The following is an 18,318-nucleotide window of genomic DNA, read 5'->3' as shown; positions in this document are numbered from 1 at the left end:
CAATGATGATCTGTAAAATATAAAAATGTGGGACTATAGGAGTTTACAATCAGAATTACAAAGAACACCATCCGCGATCTATCACGGCACAGATTGCAATACCTTCGTAAATGCTCCTCGATACATCCTTGGCAAAAATGGTGGCCACAACGAGTAATTCTCGGATCTTTCATCGGCCACCGACATATTCCACTTTGCAAACTTCCGTTTACTGGCTCTACGAATTCATCGTCATAACCAGAAGGTAAGCAAGGCTCTGGAGTAACTTCCGCCATTATCATCAGCTGAAATAAGGAGTGTTTGGAAGGAGAAACTTCATATAGATAATGGAGATAGTACGCGCACTATCTTTGGTCAACTGGTGAGTTGAACTGAGATGCACATGCAAAACCGTTGTGACGTCATTCTTTCGAAATACCCGCAAAGTGGTTTCAAGAACAAATAAAATGTATTAGAAATGGAGAAAATTTTACCAAATTTTGATTGCATGTTGAGATACCTTTTCCCCCCTGAGTCCAAGGGAAAATTTTCAAGGAAATTTGTGCATTTAGTTACTACGATAAAGTCCCCTTCGAGACAATCTGCATCATGTTTATAGCAAAATTTTCACGAAAACGTACGTCAAGCTCTGTGCCATATTCTCTATTTGTCTAAAAGCAATATCACAGCCGATCGGTTGCCTTCTTTTGGCTTTCAAATTTTTTATTAGGTGAATTTTGATTGGTCTATGCGTTGTACGATCTGCAATGTGACTGGCTAGTTGGAAATGCCATCTTCCTGAGCATGTATTAAGAAAATCTACATAAATCAAGAGGTAAATTAACTTATGACATTTTATTGGAGAGAAATATTTCATAAAAGTGTTCAGCGTTTGCACAACTTTCTCGAACTCTCCTAACTCCCCTTCGTGTTTAAAAGAAACCCCTTTTTTACAAGCAAAACTATTTGAATGTAATTGATATTTTATTTTACAAATATATCCAGCAGCTGAAACTTACCAGCAGCTTCATTACCGTGAGAGAAAAAAGGAAAAAAAAAAAAACTAAGACATACTCTGACACATGCTAACAATAATTTTAAGCAAAACCTCCGAGAATGTACCGAGGAGCATTTACGAAGATATTTGAACGCAAAAAATCAACTTCTGTGCTGTGATAGATCACGGATGGTGTTCTCAGTAACTGTTATTGTAAACTCCTATAGTTCCACATTTGCGGTAACAAACTCTTGCACGTTCTACAGTAATCTAAAATCTTTTTAGATCACCATCGCAAAGTGTTTATTGCTTTCTTCCGTCAAAATTGGCTATTGTTACACACTTTTGTCGCAGTTTACTGCTACTGTTTAGCCTTTATTCGACCTAAGTTTCATACGATTTCATAAACATCAGCGAAAAGCACTTGGCTAATATCACTAGGCAAAAATCACTTGGCTAATATTACTCGGCGGAAATCACTCTGGTTTCGCTTTACGCAAACTGATCAAAATCTTCGTGATATCAACATATTATTTCATTTAACGGTTAACATTCCATAATGTACTACAATATACTACTACAATTTAGATTTCATTCGTTATGTCTCATATCACAGGCCTCTTTTAACGCTTAGGCTGGCGATTTGACTCACAAGTGGTGGTGAGTTTTTTGTGGACGATAATTCACCTTTTATTTTTCCATCAGACGTGGTTTTATTTGAAAATCTACGCGCTTAACGCCCTGAAAATACCTGATAAGATACATCACTGTACGCACGCAGAGCTAGTTTGATTATTCCGTGCCGGAACGCTTCCTGTTTAATTCTTCGCATCTACTTTAGCGGTAGCGCAATATCAACTCGCAAAAAAATGCATAGAAACGCTTCACGACTTTGGAAAGTTTAACAACAAAATCGCCGAAGCCGAAGTTCGCACTCGGGTAGTGGGTTGTTTACTCCATGTCTGAACTTTCGCGGTCTGTTTACATCAAAAGTCACGTGACACTACACGTCTAAAGCCTGAGAGGTGAATTGACCGTATGCCATTTTTAATAATCTGCCCCCGCCTTTTGATGATACAAATTCTTTCTTCAGTTATCGTTTAGTTCTGCGTCAGTTCAGGTTTCGTTTGCTTTTATTTAAGTTGAGTTCAGGTTTATTGTTGTGTTTTTCTATAAGTTTACAGATTATACACGTTTCTTATACTTGTCAAGATACTGATATCTACGGAGCGGTCATCATTTTTCACCTTGGGAGGAGGGGGAGGGGGGGGAGTGGGGTGATATGAGGTCAGAGGATTTGGTGGTTTCCAGATAAATTTATGTGATTCCACCGAGAGGCTAACCCTCTTTAGTTTTCTTCTAATTCCCCCCTCATTATCAATCCGGCTTTTTAGCCCAGCTCGCTCCCCTATTTTACTCTGTTCACGTAGACTCACTTTTGTTTCTACCCTCGCTCTTATCTCACAGATAGACAATTTGGACTCAGCAACAGTTCAGCTATCATCGATCCTGGCCACAACACAGAGTAACCTAGATAGCCTGAATGATACACAGATCAACAGTATACTGGAGGTACCGGTTAAGGTTAAAGTTTATCGCCGTTTTTACAGAAGTAGTTTTACAAGCAACCTTGAACCATTTATACGAATGTAAATTAACTGAAAACGCCGAATAATTGACTGCCACGGTCGTTGACTAGAAGTATTAAAGAAGATTTTTTTGGTTCTGATTTCGTCTTCTCTTGGACATACATTCTCCATCGCTGGTTGTGGAAAGGGTTAGTTAAAAAGTTTTAGAACATTCCACCCCCTCCCTCCCCCAATCTTTGAGCCGATCTTTTTTTTTTTGAACAACAATTTTCGGGATTTTTCATTCAAAGGAATTTTAAGATAATAGCATTTGAGGTTACATAATACAATTCGTAATGGTACTTTCAATATTTTCGAAAGAAGAAATGCTGATATTTGGATTATTTTTGAAATTTCAATTCGCAAGTCTGTAACGAAGAAGTAAACGACTGCAGTACTGAGCGATTATTTACAAATTCTCCCAATAGATTTATGGGACCTATCAGTGTTGATAAAAACTGCTATGATTAAAATTACTTAGAAAATGTTCTCTTTAGTTTCAGGGTCACCTGTCGTCCATGGAAGCACGTTTGAACTCTACCGATGAAGATCTAAAATCTTCCACTGGCAACTTACAAAACAAAATTGAAGAGCTTAATACAAGTTTTGCAGGCCAGGTATGCAACTTAGAAAGACATGTACAGAGCAAAAATATAAAAAAGTCGCTTAAGTTATGTTTACTGATAAACTTGATAAGTATATAGGACCTCAATAGTGTGGACTTAAAATAGTGCTATGTACCAAGCAAAGATAATTTGTTTGTTGTATCTTACTTTAGATAATCAGGGCCCAGGTTCCTTGAATTCGCTGATGTTTTTAGGCAGAGATTTCATGACCTTCACATAATCGGAACAAACAGATAAATATGAGAACAACTACAACAACAAAACACAGTCTTCGGTGTCAAACGGTTTGTGTGCTGTTTATTGTGAAGAGAGCGTCCAAATACAGGAAGATAGCATGAAGCTTAACAGTACATAAGTGAAAAAAAGAGACTTTAAAATTCTTTTTTGTCTTTTTATGCTATAAAAAAGCATAAGCATTGTGTGTTATATACCTTTTAGTACCCCAGACATCTAGTAAAGTTGCAGAATTTCTTACAGGTACAGGATTTTTCAATATTAATCATGCTTGAATTCATTATTTTCGTTGGGTCAACAGCCTTAGCCAACCATTACTGCAGTCAATTGGCAGTCTAACGAAACAAAGGAAAGCTTTAATAATTTCAAGATGAACACTGAAAATTCTCTTATACTGGTAAGCTTGCAGATGAGCCCTTTTACTTTTGTAATGTGTGAACGCATTAGGTTCAAGTTTGAGATGATGGCGGATAGTGATTTTGAAAATTTTATTATGAAAATGACAATAAGAATTATGACAAGGAAAACATAGAGGGGATCAGGAAAAGCACTTGTTATAGAAATGGTGACAGCTGCTAATATGGTGGCAAAGATATCGATTTTCAGTTATCAATGAAGACAAGACAGCGAAGATAACATGAGCTGACTAACGAAAAAAAAAAGGGTTCTTAAGTTTTCACGAGTTTCTCATACTTCCTTGTTAACTTCATTTCAAGCAAACGGAAGAAAAGCTGTGATGAAGGATTCAACAACACATTTTATGATCTGAACAACTCCTCTTTTCCTTATGTGATATTTTTATAAAGAACCAATTTTTACTTTTAGAATGCCAAGGCCATTCCTAAAGTTGATCCTATGTAAAAAAAAAAGCATTCAGAGGCTTCAGATGATAGCAAAGCTTCGCTTAGAAACCTATAGCGCGGCCGTATGAGCATTGAAAACTAAATAATTTAAATAATGAATCATATTAAACTGTTCAACTGAACAAACAGACGTCAACAATCCTAGCTTTAAAATATTCCACAACAGAATGGTGGCAAAAAAAAACTTGAATTGGTGTAAAAATGTAAATCACACTTTAGCTCTGATCATGCTCAATTGTGTTTTTACCGCAGGTGAATAACGGGCTCAATAACTTGGAGAAAACGGTGAACTCAACGAAGGACGAATTAGCTTCAAGGATTGCAAGTGCAGACCTTTGGGTGAGAGAAAGCGTTATCCTTTGCAATTTTTAAATATAAAGAAATCACGATTTTTCATGAGCCGACCTTGAGTCATTTACCCAACCATGGTGGAAATGATTAATTCTTGTGAAAACGGTTTTTGAGTGGGTGTCGAAAGAAATCCAACATTCCTTGAGTTTGATGTAACCTTTAGCTTGCGTCGGGTACTTGAACGTACAATAATGAGACAACTAAAACGAAGCACGACTTGGTCAGTTCTTCATGCTAGAGACTAACCCTAAGGAGAGGGTAAATATCGTTAAGATTTTAGTCCTAGTTCATGAATCGTACATACAGAAATCAACCATCGTAGGCTGTATTTGTTGATTCGGAACATATACGACAACTGAATCAAAGTCCAGTCGACCAAACTCGTATGATACCGGGCAGTACTTTAAACGCCTCAAAATCCCACACCGTAGCATTGCAATTTGGAAGGTTGCATACTTATTGCACTTGTAATCTGAATCGTTATGTTAAACAGCTCAACAGCACCACCGAAAGACTTGATCAAGAAGACGTCAGCATAAAATCCCTTATTAACGACATCAACGCAACTTTGTCTTTGAAGGTATTAGAAGTTACCGAAATAATTTTTTTTTTATATCAGAGTCTTTTTCTCTCTCTCTCTTTTTTTTTTTTTAATTTATTTTTTATTTTTTTATTTCCCTATTTATTATTTTTTTTTTTTGGCGTTTTTCCTTTTTGTTTTTTTTTTTCTTTTCTGGCTTGTGTGTTTGTTTTAGCTTGTTTGTTAAATTATGGAGTTAAATTCTTATGTTTCTCTTCCAGGTAGAGAATGTGAGTAAGCTACAGGGCCCCGTTGGACCACGCGGTTTTAACGGCTCTCAAGGACCGGTTGGACCAGCCGGACCTCAGGGATTCAATGGAACACAGGGTCCCCAGGGGGTGATAGGTCCACAGGGTTCTAACGAATCACAAGGGTCACCGGGATCAGATGGACTCCAAGGAGCCGCGGGACCCTCAGGACCCCCTGGAGAAGGAGACTTTTCACAATGTGAGTTCATGACTAGCACGGACACAGGATCCCAGACTGCTTTCCAAGGCAACACTCTTCCAGCTGCAACTAAAGTCATCCTAACTGAACCAACTGTAAGTAAAATGAAATACGAGACCTTATAAACTCGACAATGTGAAAAAAAATAGATAAAAAATCTCATCACGCATATCTCAAAAGCGTGATGATGAATTTAATTCGATGATAAAATCCAATATTACTGTAAAAAGAAATACAAAACAAAAGATAGATGCAAAATTTCAATTGTGTTGTTAGCAAAAGCTGAATTATATCAAACAATAATGCTTTTTGAACAAGAAAACGTCACATTCATAGATAAAGGCTCGCCTATCCGAGCAGTTCTGTTCCACGCAGCCATTCCTCAAATGAAAATGAAGAGAAAAGTGCTTTACGAAGTACGCTCAACAGCATACCAGCATGACATCATTTAGATATGATTTTGTTTTATCTCCCTTTTTCAACCATTATACAGGATAAAAGAATAGTTGGTGTCACATGCTCAACAGACTTCGCCCAACTGTATATCTTGGAAGCTGAGATTGCTCCATCTACAAACAACCAAGTGTACCGCTGTGAGTGCTATGGAAATCAAGGAAGTGTTGGGACAATCAAAAGTATTCAATGCTTTATGCATTATTGGTTATGTCCCTTAACAACATAAAAGTGACACGCCATCTATTACCTTATGTGACGAAGAAAATGCATTGTACTTCAGGATGGGGTCGGGCGATACTTACTAAATAAGCAAAAAAAATGCAAAATGTCAGTAGTTAATGAAACTGATGTTCTTTTTCATTTATCGAAATTAAAGATGCAGTTGCGTTTTCACCTGGTGTTCTTCTCTCTTAGAAAGAGAAATGTTTTGTAAATATCATATAGTGAGAGTATTCAAACGAATTTACTTTCCCAGACTTGATTGTAGCTGTGAATTTTTTTAAAATCACTCTTGTTACAACATACCCAATTAGTCTCGCCACTCAGTCCGACAACCATCATAAATTGTGCTCTATATTTCTGTTGTATGAAAACTTATGAAAACGTTGAGTACAAAATGATCTTTCATATAGCTCAAGACTTGATTTGCAGTCATTAATAAACGCCTGTAAATGGTGATCCGGTCTCTCCATAATGATAAATTAAAAAGTGGCGGAGACGAAAAAATGGCAGAGAGGCGAATAATTTTCCTTAAAACATCAAAACCATACCCTCATTCCCAAAGTCTAAACATCGATTCTTCGCACTGTCCTACAAACTTTGTAATTATCTTACTATGTAATTATAGAAACTTGGCGAACAATCTAACAATATCCACGACATTCAATTGTTGAATATTCTTCTTTTTGTTTATAGCATTTCAATAAAATATTTAAAAGGCTGTTTTCGAATTTTATTTTTTGGTCACTCCTGGGAGTAACATGGATGGGGTCGAAGGCTTTATTGGTCATGATGATGAGAACCACTCAGATCAGTATGAGTATTAGAGGTTTTGCACCTATTGTTTTTTAAGTTGAACCGATCCAGCAGTTGCTTGACTAAATATAATTCACATCGCAGTTTCTAGCTTTTACTTCTGTACTCGTCTGGCAGCTAAATAAAGAAATGAACTAGTATAATTGGGTATTAAGGCTTTTAGACTTTTCACTTTCCGTTAAATAGCTTCGAAATATTTTTGTGCGAGACGAAAAAATTTCCAGCGCTGGAATTCAGCTGTGTGTACCGGTCATCAATAGTCAGGAAAGCCAAATGTTCCAATGATTTCAACAGAGTAAAGACCGTACAAAAGCCGCTCTTTTGGTTAATTAAAGTTTGTAAGGCCTGTCGGAAAACAGCTACCTATTTCGACATTGGCTTACGATGAACTTTTTGCTGTCACGTTTTAAATCTTAAGCTTCCTTTCCTCATCTCTGCGTTTGACCTTAATGTGTTTGATAAGCAATTGCCGCCGTAAAAAAATTTTATGAGTGCATTAAGTTAACAAGTTAATCCACAAAATCTTATAAAAACGAGCCAAATCAATACTTTTGACGTACATTTATGGAGGCACACAGGTATTAGTGAGCTTAACTGGGATCAACACGAAATGGCATGCAAAGCATCACAAAGCAATTTTTTCCTATTAATGAGATTACACAAACAAGTAAAGTACACATGGGGTCATAGACAGCGTAACGTTTAAGATTAATGAAACGTTGTTTCGGGTGCATCTATCGACCTAAAATGCATGTTCAGCAAAAAAAGGAATAGTTCTTAAGGAAAACCACATCAGCCGACATTGTGACTGAAACTTGAAACAAAAACAGGTTTGCAATGGATGTTCATGAAGGACCGATGTTTGTTAACCCAACTTTCGACGATTGGATTTACGAAAACAGCATTCCACCATCTCCTTCGAATTTTTCGCGTCCATTGCCGTACCGCGCGGAAGTCACTGCTCCTACTGGAACGAGGAATTCTCGCCAGGCACAATATGAGAGTAAAGCACAAGGCAAGAGGAAACCTCCTGTGCGATCAAACCGGTCACAGTTGACCCTCTTGACTCTTGTGTGCTTGGTGTCTTTCGTAATATTTGTGATGATCCTTATGATATTCGTTGGAGGAGTATTGAAGGGTTGTAGCTGTCCTGTAAACGAAGGTTAGCACATTATTTTCTTGCCTAAAAGCCGTATGAGCTGCATGTCTCATTCCTGTGATTGTCGAAATTTCAGGTTTAAGTGTTTTCTGTATTTGAAGCATTCTTCATCTGGTTTGGAGTTAAGCTAAATAGCATTATAGAATTTTTTTTTAATCAAAAAAATGTATTTGCGTATAGTAATTAGAGACGGGCTACTAAAACATATGGTCTTGCTTGAACGTTCATTTGTACAGTCATTTTTTATTTTAATAATGATAGCTTGCATTTAAATTCATAAACCAGTCAGTTTTCGTGATCTGTCTTAAAGTCTTGCCAATGCATGCGTAGAAATTTTTGCCCGTAACTCTTCATACAGAAAATCGGTAAGATTCAGAGAACGTTCATTTAGACTTCAGTGGGGATGAATTCCTCATAAACAATTTCGAAAGCAGACATACACGGTAGCAGTCACATTATGCATTTTAAACTTCAGGGTCCAATTGTTCAAAGAGAGGATAACGCTATCCGATGGATAAATCGCTATCCAGTGGATAAGTGTTCACAAAACGTACGATGCTGTCTACAAGAAAGAGATTAATTCAGTGGATAGCGTTATCAACCCTTCAAAATACCGGGGCCAGTGCTTGAGTTTAGTCTATGCACAAGCAGAAACGATTTGCATCTTGTACCAAAAATTTGTGACCAATTTTTTTTAAGGTTTTATCTCTCTAGTCAAATGATGTAGTTTAAACTTTGATCCTACTACTCTAAGGTAGCGAGTGTCTATGCTCTAATTTAGGTAACTTAACTAAAATAGATGAAGGTATCTAGAAATAATTAAATGATTCGTGCAAATTATATCATCTTCTCACTTATTTATACCGTGACTACAAACTTTAATACACTGTCAAAAAGAGAAGCTGCGAGAATAGCAAAATATATTATTCATACAGATAACGTTAAATACATAGCACTTAGCAACAAAGAAATGGAAAGCATATATCAGATTGTCATGTATTAAGATCGTACAAAGTGGCATTCCGGTCTTGGGTGTGAAAGTTCGAACAATACTCATAGAGATCTGAAAGAACATTCTTAGTAAATGCTAATGGCAGCTTTAATTACTGACATAATCAAAAATGTGAATTATTAACCTGATTTACTGAGAAGTAAATTAATAAAGTCAGAAAGTTGAAAACTCAAGCCAATGTGAGCTGATAGGACCTAAATTCAGGCACCACCTCTTGGTCTGCCTTTACTGGATAAATCTGAACCAAGGAAAAATAATAATGAAGATAAAAAAACTTGCATGACATTGACTCCAATCGTCTCTTTTTTTTAATGCAAATCTGGCTCACTCCGTTAATGATTTTAGCAAACATCACGGCGTAGTGGTTACAAGACCGATGGCGGCGTTTCCTTTGCGGTCGGATCAGTTGAAGAATGATACTTAAAGTCGAGTTTTCTCTTCAAAGAATCTAATTACCTGCGTTCTTAAGACTGAAATTAAAAAAAAATAGCTCTAAGTAATTAAGAACTGCTGCATTTTTAAAGCCTATGACTCGGTGCCGGACTTCAGTCGAATCGAAATGATCTGGCCCCGGTTGTTCGAAGATCGGATAACTCTATCCACTGGATAAATCTCTATCCGGTGGATAGTGCTATACGTTTTACTATACTTATCTGTTGGATAGCGTTATCCACCCTTTATACAACTGGGCCCTGGAAATTAATGGCAAAGTTCGATGTGCGCTTGTTTTGTAAAAAGGACTGTTATCATATTCCAACCATAGCTAGTGTACCTGATATTATATACAGAATCCCCTGATCTGGTCAGAACTAATGTAAGTTGATTCTTGTTCACATGTGGATCAAAGATGAATGTTGTTACAAGAGGGTCTCAATGGCGTGACAGCTTTTACAGCTTATAGTTAAAGTTTTTGCCATTTTACTGCCAACAGTTAGTCCGAAATGGCCTTGAAGATAGGAAAAGTTATTGACCGTCAACATTTTTTTAAGACTAACAGTTAAAGTTTTTCCGGCAATTTTTACGACCAACGGCGAAGTTATTTTGCTGTTGTACGGCTAATTGCAACGGCTCACCCGAGTGAGAATCTCTTATAACTTCACTCAGTAAGTACGTACACTGTAAGGACTGCTAAATTAAAAATCTTTTTTAAAATGAAATCTTCCCCCTCCATTTGAACCCAAAGATATAATAAATATTTTACTAAGATCGCAGTCCTTTCTACATTTTCCGCTCGGATTTATAACCCTAGCGCCTGGGCCATAAATCCGAGCGCAAAAAATCGGTCTATGACCTACCAGACGAACCTCAAAATCGGTTAGTCACAAATGTTTATTCACGCTTCTCCAGACGATTCTTCTGGAACTCGCAGTTCGGCTTCTGCCTCACTTACTGAAATATTAGACAGAATCAAGGGGTTGGAGGAGAATGTCACAAGTCTTCAGATACGTTTGGTGAGTAAATGTGAAATGAGGAGGTAACTTTTGAGTGCATGGATTCCTCAGTCCGTAATCGAAAAAATACGTACGCGGAGTAAAGTGAATAGTAAGAAAGATATTGAAATATAAAATCTTGCGCTGCGAGTTTTCGATCGCATTGTCACGCAACTCTCTGCACCAGATATATATTCAAGTAAGCAGTCGCCGAAATTCATTCCAGGAGACAAATTTCTTTTCTTCTTTTTAGGAAAAGGCATATATACAGGTTCCGTACCCAAGATTGTTCTACCTCAGTATCAATATACTGAGAGATAGATTATACCATTTTTTCATTTCATTAAAAAGTGGAAAAGAGGAGCCACAGTCATTCATTGTACCAGAATACACATAAGTAACTCAAACTCGTGCCTTTGAGCGCTTCATAGTTAGCGCTGAAATCGGTCGTTTTCAAGATTAATTTTCCAAAATAGTATTTTTTTTTCCATCTACAGGAAGAGAAAAACCAAGAGCTGATGGAAATTCGTCTATTACTGCCAAAACTTGAAGAAAACGTTGTAAGTATGTAGCTCAAGGTACCCTCGCCTTTTATATCATATATGTTTTAGTCGTTCTTTATCACATTGTTGTGTTTATTTACCTTTCTCAACCAGGATACTGACGACCCTTGCAAACGCGTTGCAGACAGATGAACTCAGACTTTGATTTCTTAGTTGCTACATGGTTCCACGATGTATTAAGATCCTTAAAGGATGGAAACGCGAGCAAAACCGTCAAAGAGCATATAATGCCGTAATTGAGAGTTTCCCAATTAAACAGCTACTTTTTAAGTTTGTAAATTGCTTACTCTAAGCACTTTAATTGTTAAATGAATACCAAGGGGTCTAAAATTTAACGAGGCAATAAATCAAACCTGTCGATGTCAGGACCAAAATGGCAGTATCTTTTACTTCAGTGCATGGCCCTTGTGGCCCAGCGAACATACGTGCTTCACAATGTTCTGTCACATGATTTCATGAACAGTGCTATTCAGTTTTCCAAAGCAGGTTGAGTGAGCTTGAGTAATTTTTATAAAGAGATCGCAATGATCCTCTACTTCCCTCTATTTCAGACGAAAGGGGCACTACAAGACTTCGGTGTGGAGCTTAATTCAACAAGAAGTAACCTGCAAGATGCAGACGTCAAGTTGCAGAAATCTTTAGCTGCCGCTAATTCATCTCTTGTGGAAAAGGTCAGAAGACGGATTTACATTTCAGATTGAATGCTTCCTCCTTTCTTCATCTGCAAGGTCTCACTTATGAATATAAGTACATGATAACATTCTCATAATATCCTGTTATTCTTTAGATCGACGATCTGGCCTTTACGACGACCCAGTTGTCATCAATCCTGGAGACGTCATTAAACAACGTTGGAAAGCTTAACAAGACGCTTGCAAACACAAGGAGTGAGGTAGGTTTCCTATGAGGCAATCATCGATTCACATGTTAATTTGTTCTGCCAAAGGCTCTTCTTGGGGAAATTTCACCGGGGAGTTTGTCATGTATGTTTCAAAATCCAATACATTTGTTGTTAACTTTTAGGTATGCGCAATTCTCAGGCTTGCGTCATCATGTATTAAACGGTAAAAATTACTGATGATTTGTCAATATTTTTCTACTTTCTAGTTCAAAGAGAACGAGTCATCACTGAAATCAAGTTTGAACTCCTCAATTGTCAACTTACACCAGAGTGTGGAAGAAATCAGCACGAATAATTCCAAACAGGTACTTTAAGGAAATACAAGACACTTTTTCAAACATGTTTCGACAGTTCTTCTGTATCTTCAGTTCTGATTTTTGCAAAATACAAAGTTGAATTTAAAGTGTATGAAAAAATGCTCATTGGACAAAACAAATAATAGGAACAGAACAATGTATGCAATTACAAGGAAAGTTCTAAATAAACATGATAAAGTTGATGAATGTGGATAGCTTCTCTGAAAGTTGGAAAGTTCTGAAGCGTGATCTAGGATGATAAAACACTCGTCAGAACATGGTTTTAAAAATTGTCGTTTATTTCTTAAATTCGTTACATATCTGCTGCTATCCAGGCTGAGGTAAATCGTGCACCAGCGAAAATATTTCCTGAATTATAATTCCAATTATTTTGCCGATGACTCTCATCAGGTTGATCGCCTTACCTCATGGATAACAACATTATATGCTTTAGCTAATCAAACCAAAGATAGGTTCAACGATTTCAAGAATGATACTGAAAGTTCCCTTTTATCGGTAAGAGTGTGAATTTGTTTTTGTATTACTCCTTTCCTCTGGTTAAAGGTTAGTATTGTGAGGACCATAAAATTTTCGTCACTAATGATGATAACGACAAGCAGAAGAGAAATTCTACTGCTGATGGCTATGAGGAGGATGAAGAGCCGGCTGTGACTGTACTAATAATATTACTAGTGCTACTGATGACACCTCGTTCCCTGTGTCACTCTTCTTCCCAACCCGTTTAGCGAATGGGCAGTGCAGAGGTTGAGCTGGTCACAAGGTGTTCCAGAGATGACCTTGTTTTCAGAGCCGAAAATTATAGATCTTCATCAGGAAACATAGAAGTTCTCTCTAATCTGGAGTGTTAATCTAAGACGAATAAGAACTTTTAACCAAACTGTCTTATTGCTACTCTTAACTACCTCTTAACCTTAGAATTGTGCTTTAGGTGAATACTGGACTCAAACGCTTGGAGGAAAATTTAAATGTGTTAGAAAACAAGTTAGCTATTGCGATGTCTGAAACGAATGTAAAGGTGAGTACACCCTTCAGTTTTACTTTGTTTAGGAGATCTTTAGGAGATCTTTATCTTTAGGAGATCTTATCTATTTTTAATCTCTAGTAAGAGGCATTTTGAAATCACTCGTCATTAAAAATAACCATCATTTATGCAAAGATGATTTGGTAACTGAGTTTCTCGGAAGCTCAGATAAAAAGACAACTTTCGCTGAATGCAGAGGAAATTTATTCCAATTCGCGTATTCCTACCAGAATAACGGCGCAATACTGAAAACCCAATCTATAATAAAACATGTCCGTTTGGTTAAGCTATGATTTTTGTGTAATTATTGTCTTTTAAAAGCTAAACAGCAGCACAGGAAGACTTTTTCAAGAAGATGCCATCATCAGGAATCTGATTGAGGCCATCAACATCACTTTATCTTTGAAGGTATCATATGGATCTACAGTTCTTTAATCACTTACAGGGAACCTTAACGAAACCGTAACAAAACCACGATCGATCTACTTCTGGTGCAAAAAGAAAAAAAACCTTTAAGATCATCTTTGCTCTTGTCCTTGTGGACACTATAGGACACCCTTTAATGACAATGATTAAGAGGCGATCTCTGTAAGAGCGGTCCAGGGCATTTCGCATCGAAAAAAAGTTTTCCCTAAAACTTTGCCCAATAAACTATTTTTGGTAACAAGTAAATAAAACCACATTAGTTTCTGGAAATACCTCAAAATAAAATTTTTAGAGCTCTCAAAAGTCAAAGCTGCAAAAGGCCCTTTTTTGACCTCTTGCGACATCGAAAATTTCAAAAGTTGAATAGCCCGGTCCTCGTATCACACCGCATACAACAAAAAATATTTTATATTCTTAAAGTGTGATATATAAGGTGTATAAAATGCATTTCAATTTTGATATTCGTTTATTCAGAGGCTCGTCATAATTTATTTAGAAACACTCGTTGGACAGCTTTCTGAAATTGGTTAAAAGTACTCTTTCTTTCTCGATTGATATTGCTCAAGTCCAGACTAGACCATTAAAAACTCCGCTTGATTTCTGCTAATAAGATATTTGGCTGCAGAAAAATATAAAAACATCTTGCACTTATTGATTTTCTTCGCCGAGGTGACTTCGAACTTTTAGCGATATTGCAAGCGTGACAGCCGATTATGCAAATTAGTTCATTGAGCAAACTCCGACCGTTTTATGTGAGTAGCTCAATAAATCTTAGATTTTAACCATTTTAAGTAAAAAATATAGTAGGACAGAGCTTTAAAACCACACCGATTAATACTTTAAGCATTTTAAAAGGCCAAAATTTGACAAATTTTATTATCTCGTGACGAAAGACGTCAACAACAACGTATCGAATATCATAATTTGATTAGCGCTCGCAAACTCTTTTTTAAAAATTTGGCTTCTGTTATTTCATATTTGAGTTCTGATGGCTTACGCTATTCAAACCTGTATGAACGTTTCAAAATTAAACTACAGGATTCTATTTAGTGTAACCGGCGATAACAGCACACACTAAATTCACCGTGACCAGTGACTCTGTCAGGTAATTCCATCGTGTAATTGTCCTGAATACTTAACGCGTCTAAATAAAGCAGCGATTTCTCGGATTTCTAGCTGAAAGGGAAAAAAATTATATTTGGTCGTCACATCTGTCTGCATAACAGTCTCTGTTCATAAGTTTGAAGAGTTCTTGTAAAAAAGATATCCCATTCGCATAACGGGTGGACGTCATAACTAGATTGCATAACAACTGCACTCCGAAATCATTTCCTCCATTTTTGCAAGAGGTGCTGCATTTGTATCTTGCATTTTGAATGCGAGCTCAAAATGTTCGCATATGTCTCTTAGCATCTTGACTTTGAGACTAGACAACCTTGCTTCTCTTGCCAACGAGCACACATCATAGATATCAAACATGACTGGATGTTTCAATCCTTCTCATCTATTACTGTGTTCCTTGCCTCTCTCAAACACCCTTCGTCTACATCAGACGCGGATGCTTCTATCAAGTGGTCGTCTGCGTCGGTGGCATCATCCGATTCTTGTTGTATTTTAGATCGCTGTTTAAGGCACAATTTTGAGAAGAAACCCTGAATCTGTATGTTGGATAACCACTCTGTTCTATCGAACATTCTCTCTCCATCTATTGTGCAAGCATTTCGCATATCCTTTGCTACTTTCTCTGGGTTTAGTTTCTGACAGTGTCTCGTCCCATATTAAATTTCTGTTTCAAGTACTGCCTGACGTTTTGCGAAAGCCGTTCACTTGCACCTCTCTTATGAAGAGCCCATCCGATGGGAAGCTTTGATGTACTTGTCAAGGGTTCTGTGGCCACTGCAACCAGTTCAGTCGAACTTTCACCCTCTAATGACAATGACTGAAAGTAATGAACCCACTACCTCTTTACTTTGTCATAAAGACTTTAAGTCATGCTCGCAGGCACAGGACTTACCTGATGAACTAGCTACTTCATATGGAAGTCAAGGTCGGCCTGCGTCTTAAAATCTTCATCGCAACCAGGTTCAGGGCATTGATAGGAACTACCGTCGTTGCCATCATTACTTTCTCCTGCTGATGCAGTTCGTCGAGCAGTAGTGGGGAAAAATGGAATCTCCTTCACCAGATCCGTCATTTTTTCTGTGGAAAAATTGTAATTTTAATTTTTCTCCAAATGCGCAGGCCCTCTTGTGTAAGTTGCTGAAAGTGGCAATCTTGATGTCCCAGCTCTCGAAGAGATGATACTAGCTTACTGTTGCGATAGCAACCTGCTTCATCCGATCTTATTCCTGAATTTCGTAACTTTATGGTGGCAAAGAGATTTTCTAGGACTGACAGCACTGAAAACCGGTCTTTTTTACAGCTGTTAAGAAGGTCTACGTATCAGGTTACTTCCAGGCTTTCCTCCTATCTTACAACAACGCTACTCACATGCCGATTGATTTCCCTCTTGGGAAACCATTCTGCTTGCTTTTCCCGGAACTTCATCGTCCAGTTAACTATTATAAATGCTTCATCTCCCTCCAAAGTATCGACAATTTGCCGCTCGTACTGATCCTGGTTTCTGCTCTCAGGATATACCCTTATATATATTTTTTGCTTCATACAGATAGTCTTCCGCTTGAAACCTACCCAATTGCATTGTGTACTCAGAAATAGCGCCTTTTACTTCTTCAAGAACACTCTTCAGCATCTCACAATCCTCACACTTCACGTTGTGACTGTGACTGCATACTTTCTGAACTTCAGTGTCACCAGCATGGCTCAGTGCAAAAAAAAACGGTCGGAGTTTGCTCAATGAACTAATTTGCATAATCGGCTGTCACGCTTGCAATATCGCTAAAAGTTCGAAGTCACCTCGGCGAAGAAAATCAATAGGTGCAAGATGTTTTTATATTTTTCTGCAGCCAAACATCTTATTAGCAGAAATCAAGCGGAGTTTTTAATGGTCTAGTCTGGACTAATGAGCAATATCAATCGAGAAAGAAAGAGTACTTTTAACCAATTTCAGAAAGCTGTCCCACGAGTGTTTTTAAATAAATTATGACGAGCCTTTGAATAAACGAATATCAAAATTGAAATGCATTTTATACACCTTATATATCACACACTTTAAGAATACAAAATATTTTTTGTTGTATGCGGTGTGATACGAGGACCGGGCTATTCAACTTTTGAAATTTTCGATGTCGCAAGAGGTCAAAAAAGGGCCTTTTGCAGCTTTGACTTTTGAGAGCTCTAAAAATTTTATTTTGAGGTGTTTCCAAAAACTAATGTGGTATTATTTACTTGTTACCAAAGATAGTTTATTGGGCAAAGTTTGAGGGAAAACCTTTTTTCGAAGCGAAATGCCCTGGACCGCTCTTACAGAGATCGCCTCTTAATGTCTGTTTAGTCTGATCCGGGAAATTTTTTTCCACTTTGATGGAAACCAAATTGACTTTGCTTCAAGCTCGCAAGCGCTGGAAAATCAGTGTCTTTTAAGGGAGTGAAGGCTTTCACACGAATAAAAATTTAATGGAAAGGAAAGGAAAGGATAGGAAAGCTGTCACGCGTTCGGTATGTGCACCACTGCCCTTTCAAGTCTAAATTAGAGAAAAGAGATGCACATATTGTTGTTTTTCTCGAAACATCGTGTTGCAGATAGAGAATTTTAGCAAGCTACAAGGCCCAATTGGACCACGCGGTTTCAACGGCTCTAAAGGGGCGATTGGACCAGCCGGACCTCAGGGATTCAATGGAACACAAGGTACCCAAGGGGTGATAGGCCCCCCAGGGTTTAATGGATCAGAAGGACCACCAGGGCCACAGGGACCAAACGGAGCAGGAGACTTCTCCCAGTGTGAACACAAGACTACGGATTTGACTGGAAACCAAGATCCAGTCACCAGCAACACTTTACCAAGTCCAATTAAAGTTACCGTGGGTGAACCAAGTGTAAGTAACTTAAAAGGAGAGATTCACGACTATTCCCTTTATAGTTTTGTTGATAACGGGAAGTGTAAAGACGTTTTTCAGATTGTTTGCCTTACCTTGGCGCAGATGAAAACCTGAGTTACATTATCTAACGTGATACGCCAACATGGAATCACGCATGCTCTTATGATTGGACCACCCTTATATAGGTTCTTTGCCTCAGAAGTTAGATCAATCTGTTTCATCTACATCCTTTGATTTAAGTCTCCAAAATAAAGAATAGATGATAAATTATGAAAAGGGAGTAGTCAAATATTC

At 37.6% G+C, this 18,318-nt stretch overlaps 1 protein-coding gene across 2 annotated transcripts in view; it reads left to right on the top strand.

The window, feature by feature from the left end:
* LOC131796209 (collectin-12) overlaps positions 1-18,318 on the top strand; it is a 91,208-nt gene that overhangs the window by 70,920 nt on the left and 1,970 nt on the right. The window contains exons 1-10 of one of the 2 annotated variants that reach the window (XM_059113826.2): positions 7,951-8,358; positions 10,715-10,818; positions 11,295-11,357; positions 11,912-12,031; positions 12,148-12,252; positions 12,468-12,566; positions 12,969-13,073; positions 13,507-13,593; positions 13,921-14,007; positions 17,728-18,021. In XM_059113826.2, coding sequence (XP_058969809.2) covers positions 8,034-8,358; positions 10,715-10,818; positions 11,295-11,357; positions 11,912-12,031; positions 12,148-12,252; positions 12,468-12,566; positions 12,969-13,073; positions 13,507-13,593; positions 13,921-14,007; positions 17,728-18,021 — 1,389 coding nt within the window. In that variant the 5' untranslated portion in view covers positions 7,951-8,033. Of the gene's footprint in view, positions 1-7,950; positions 8,359-10,714; positions 10,819-11,294; positions 11,358-11,911; positions 12,032-12,147; positions 12,253-12,467; positions 12,567-12,968; positions 13,074-13,506; positions 13,594-13,920; positions 14,008-17,727; positions 18,022-18,318 lie in introns of those variants that run through there. The other variant, XM_066169762.1, reaches the window with a different exon arrangement.

This window comes from Pocillopora verrucosa, chromosome 7, assembly GCF_036669915.1.
Source record: "Pocillopora verrucosa isolate sample1 chromosome 7, ASM3666991v2, whole genome shotgun sequence".
NCBI classification, from domain to species: Eukaryota; Metazoa; Cnidaria; class Anthozoa; order Scleractinia; family Pocilloporidae; genus Pocillopora; species Pocillopora verrucosa.
This window is presented reverse-complemented; position numbering and strand designations above follow the sequence as displayed.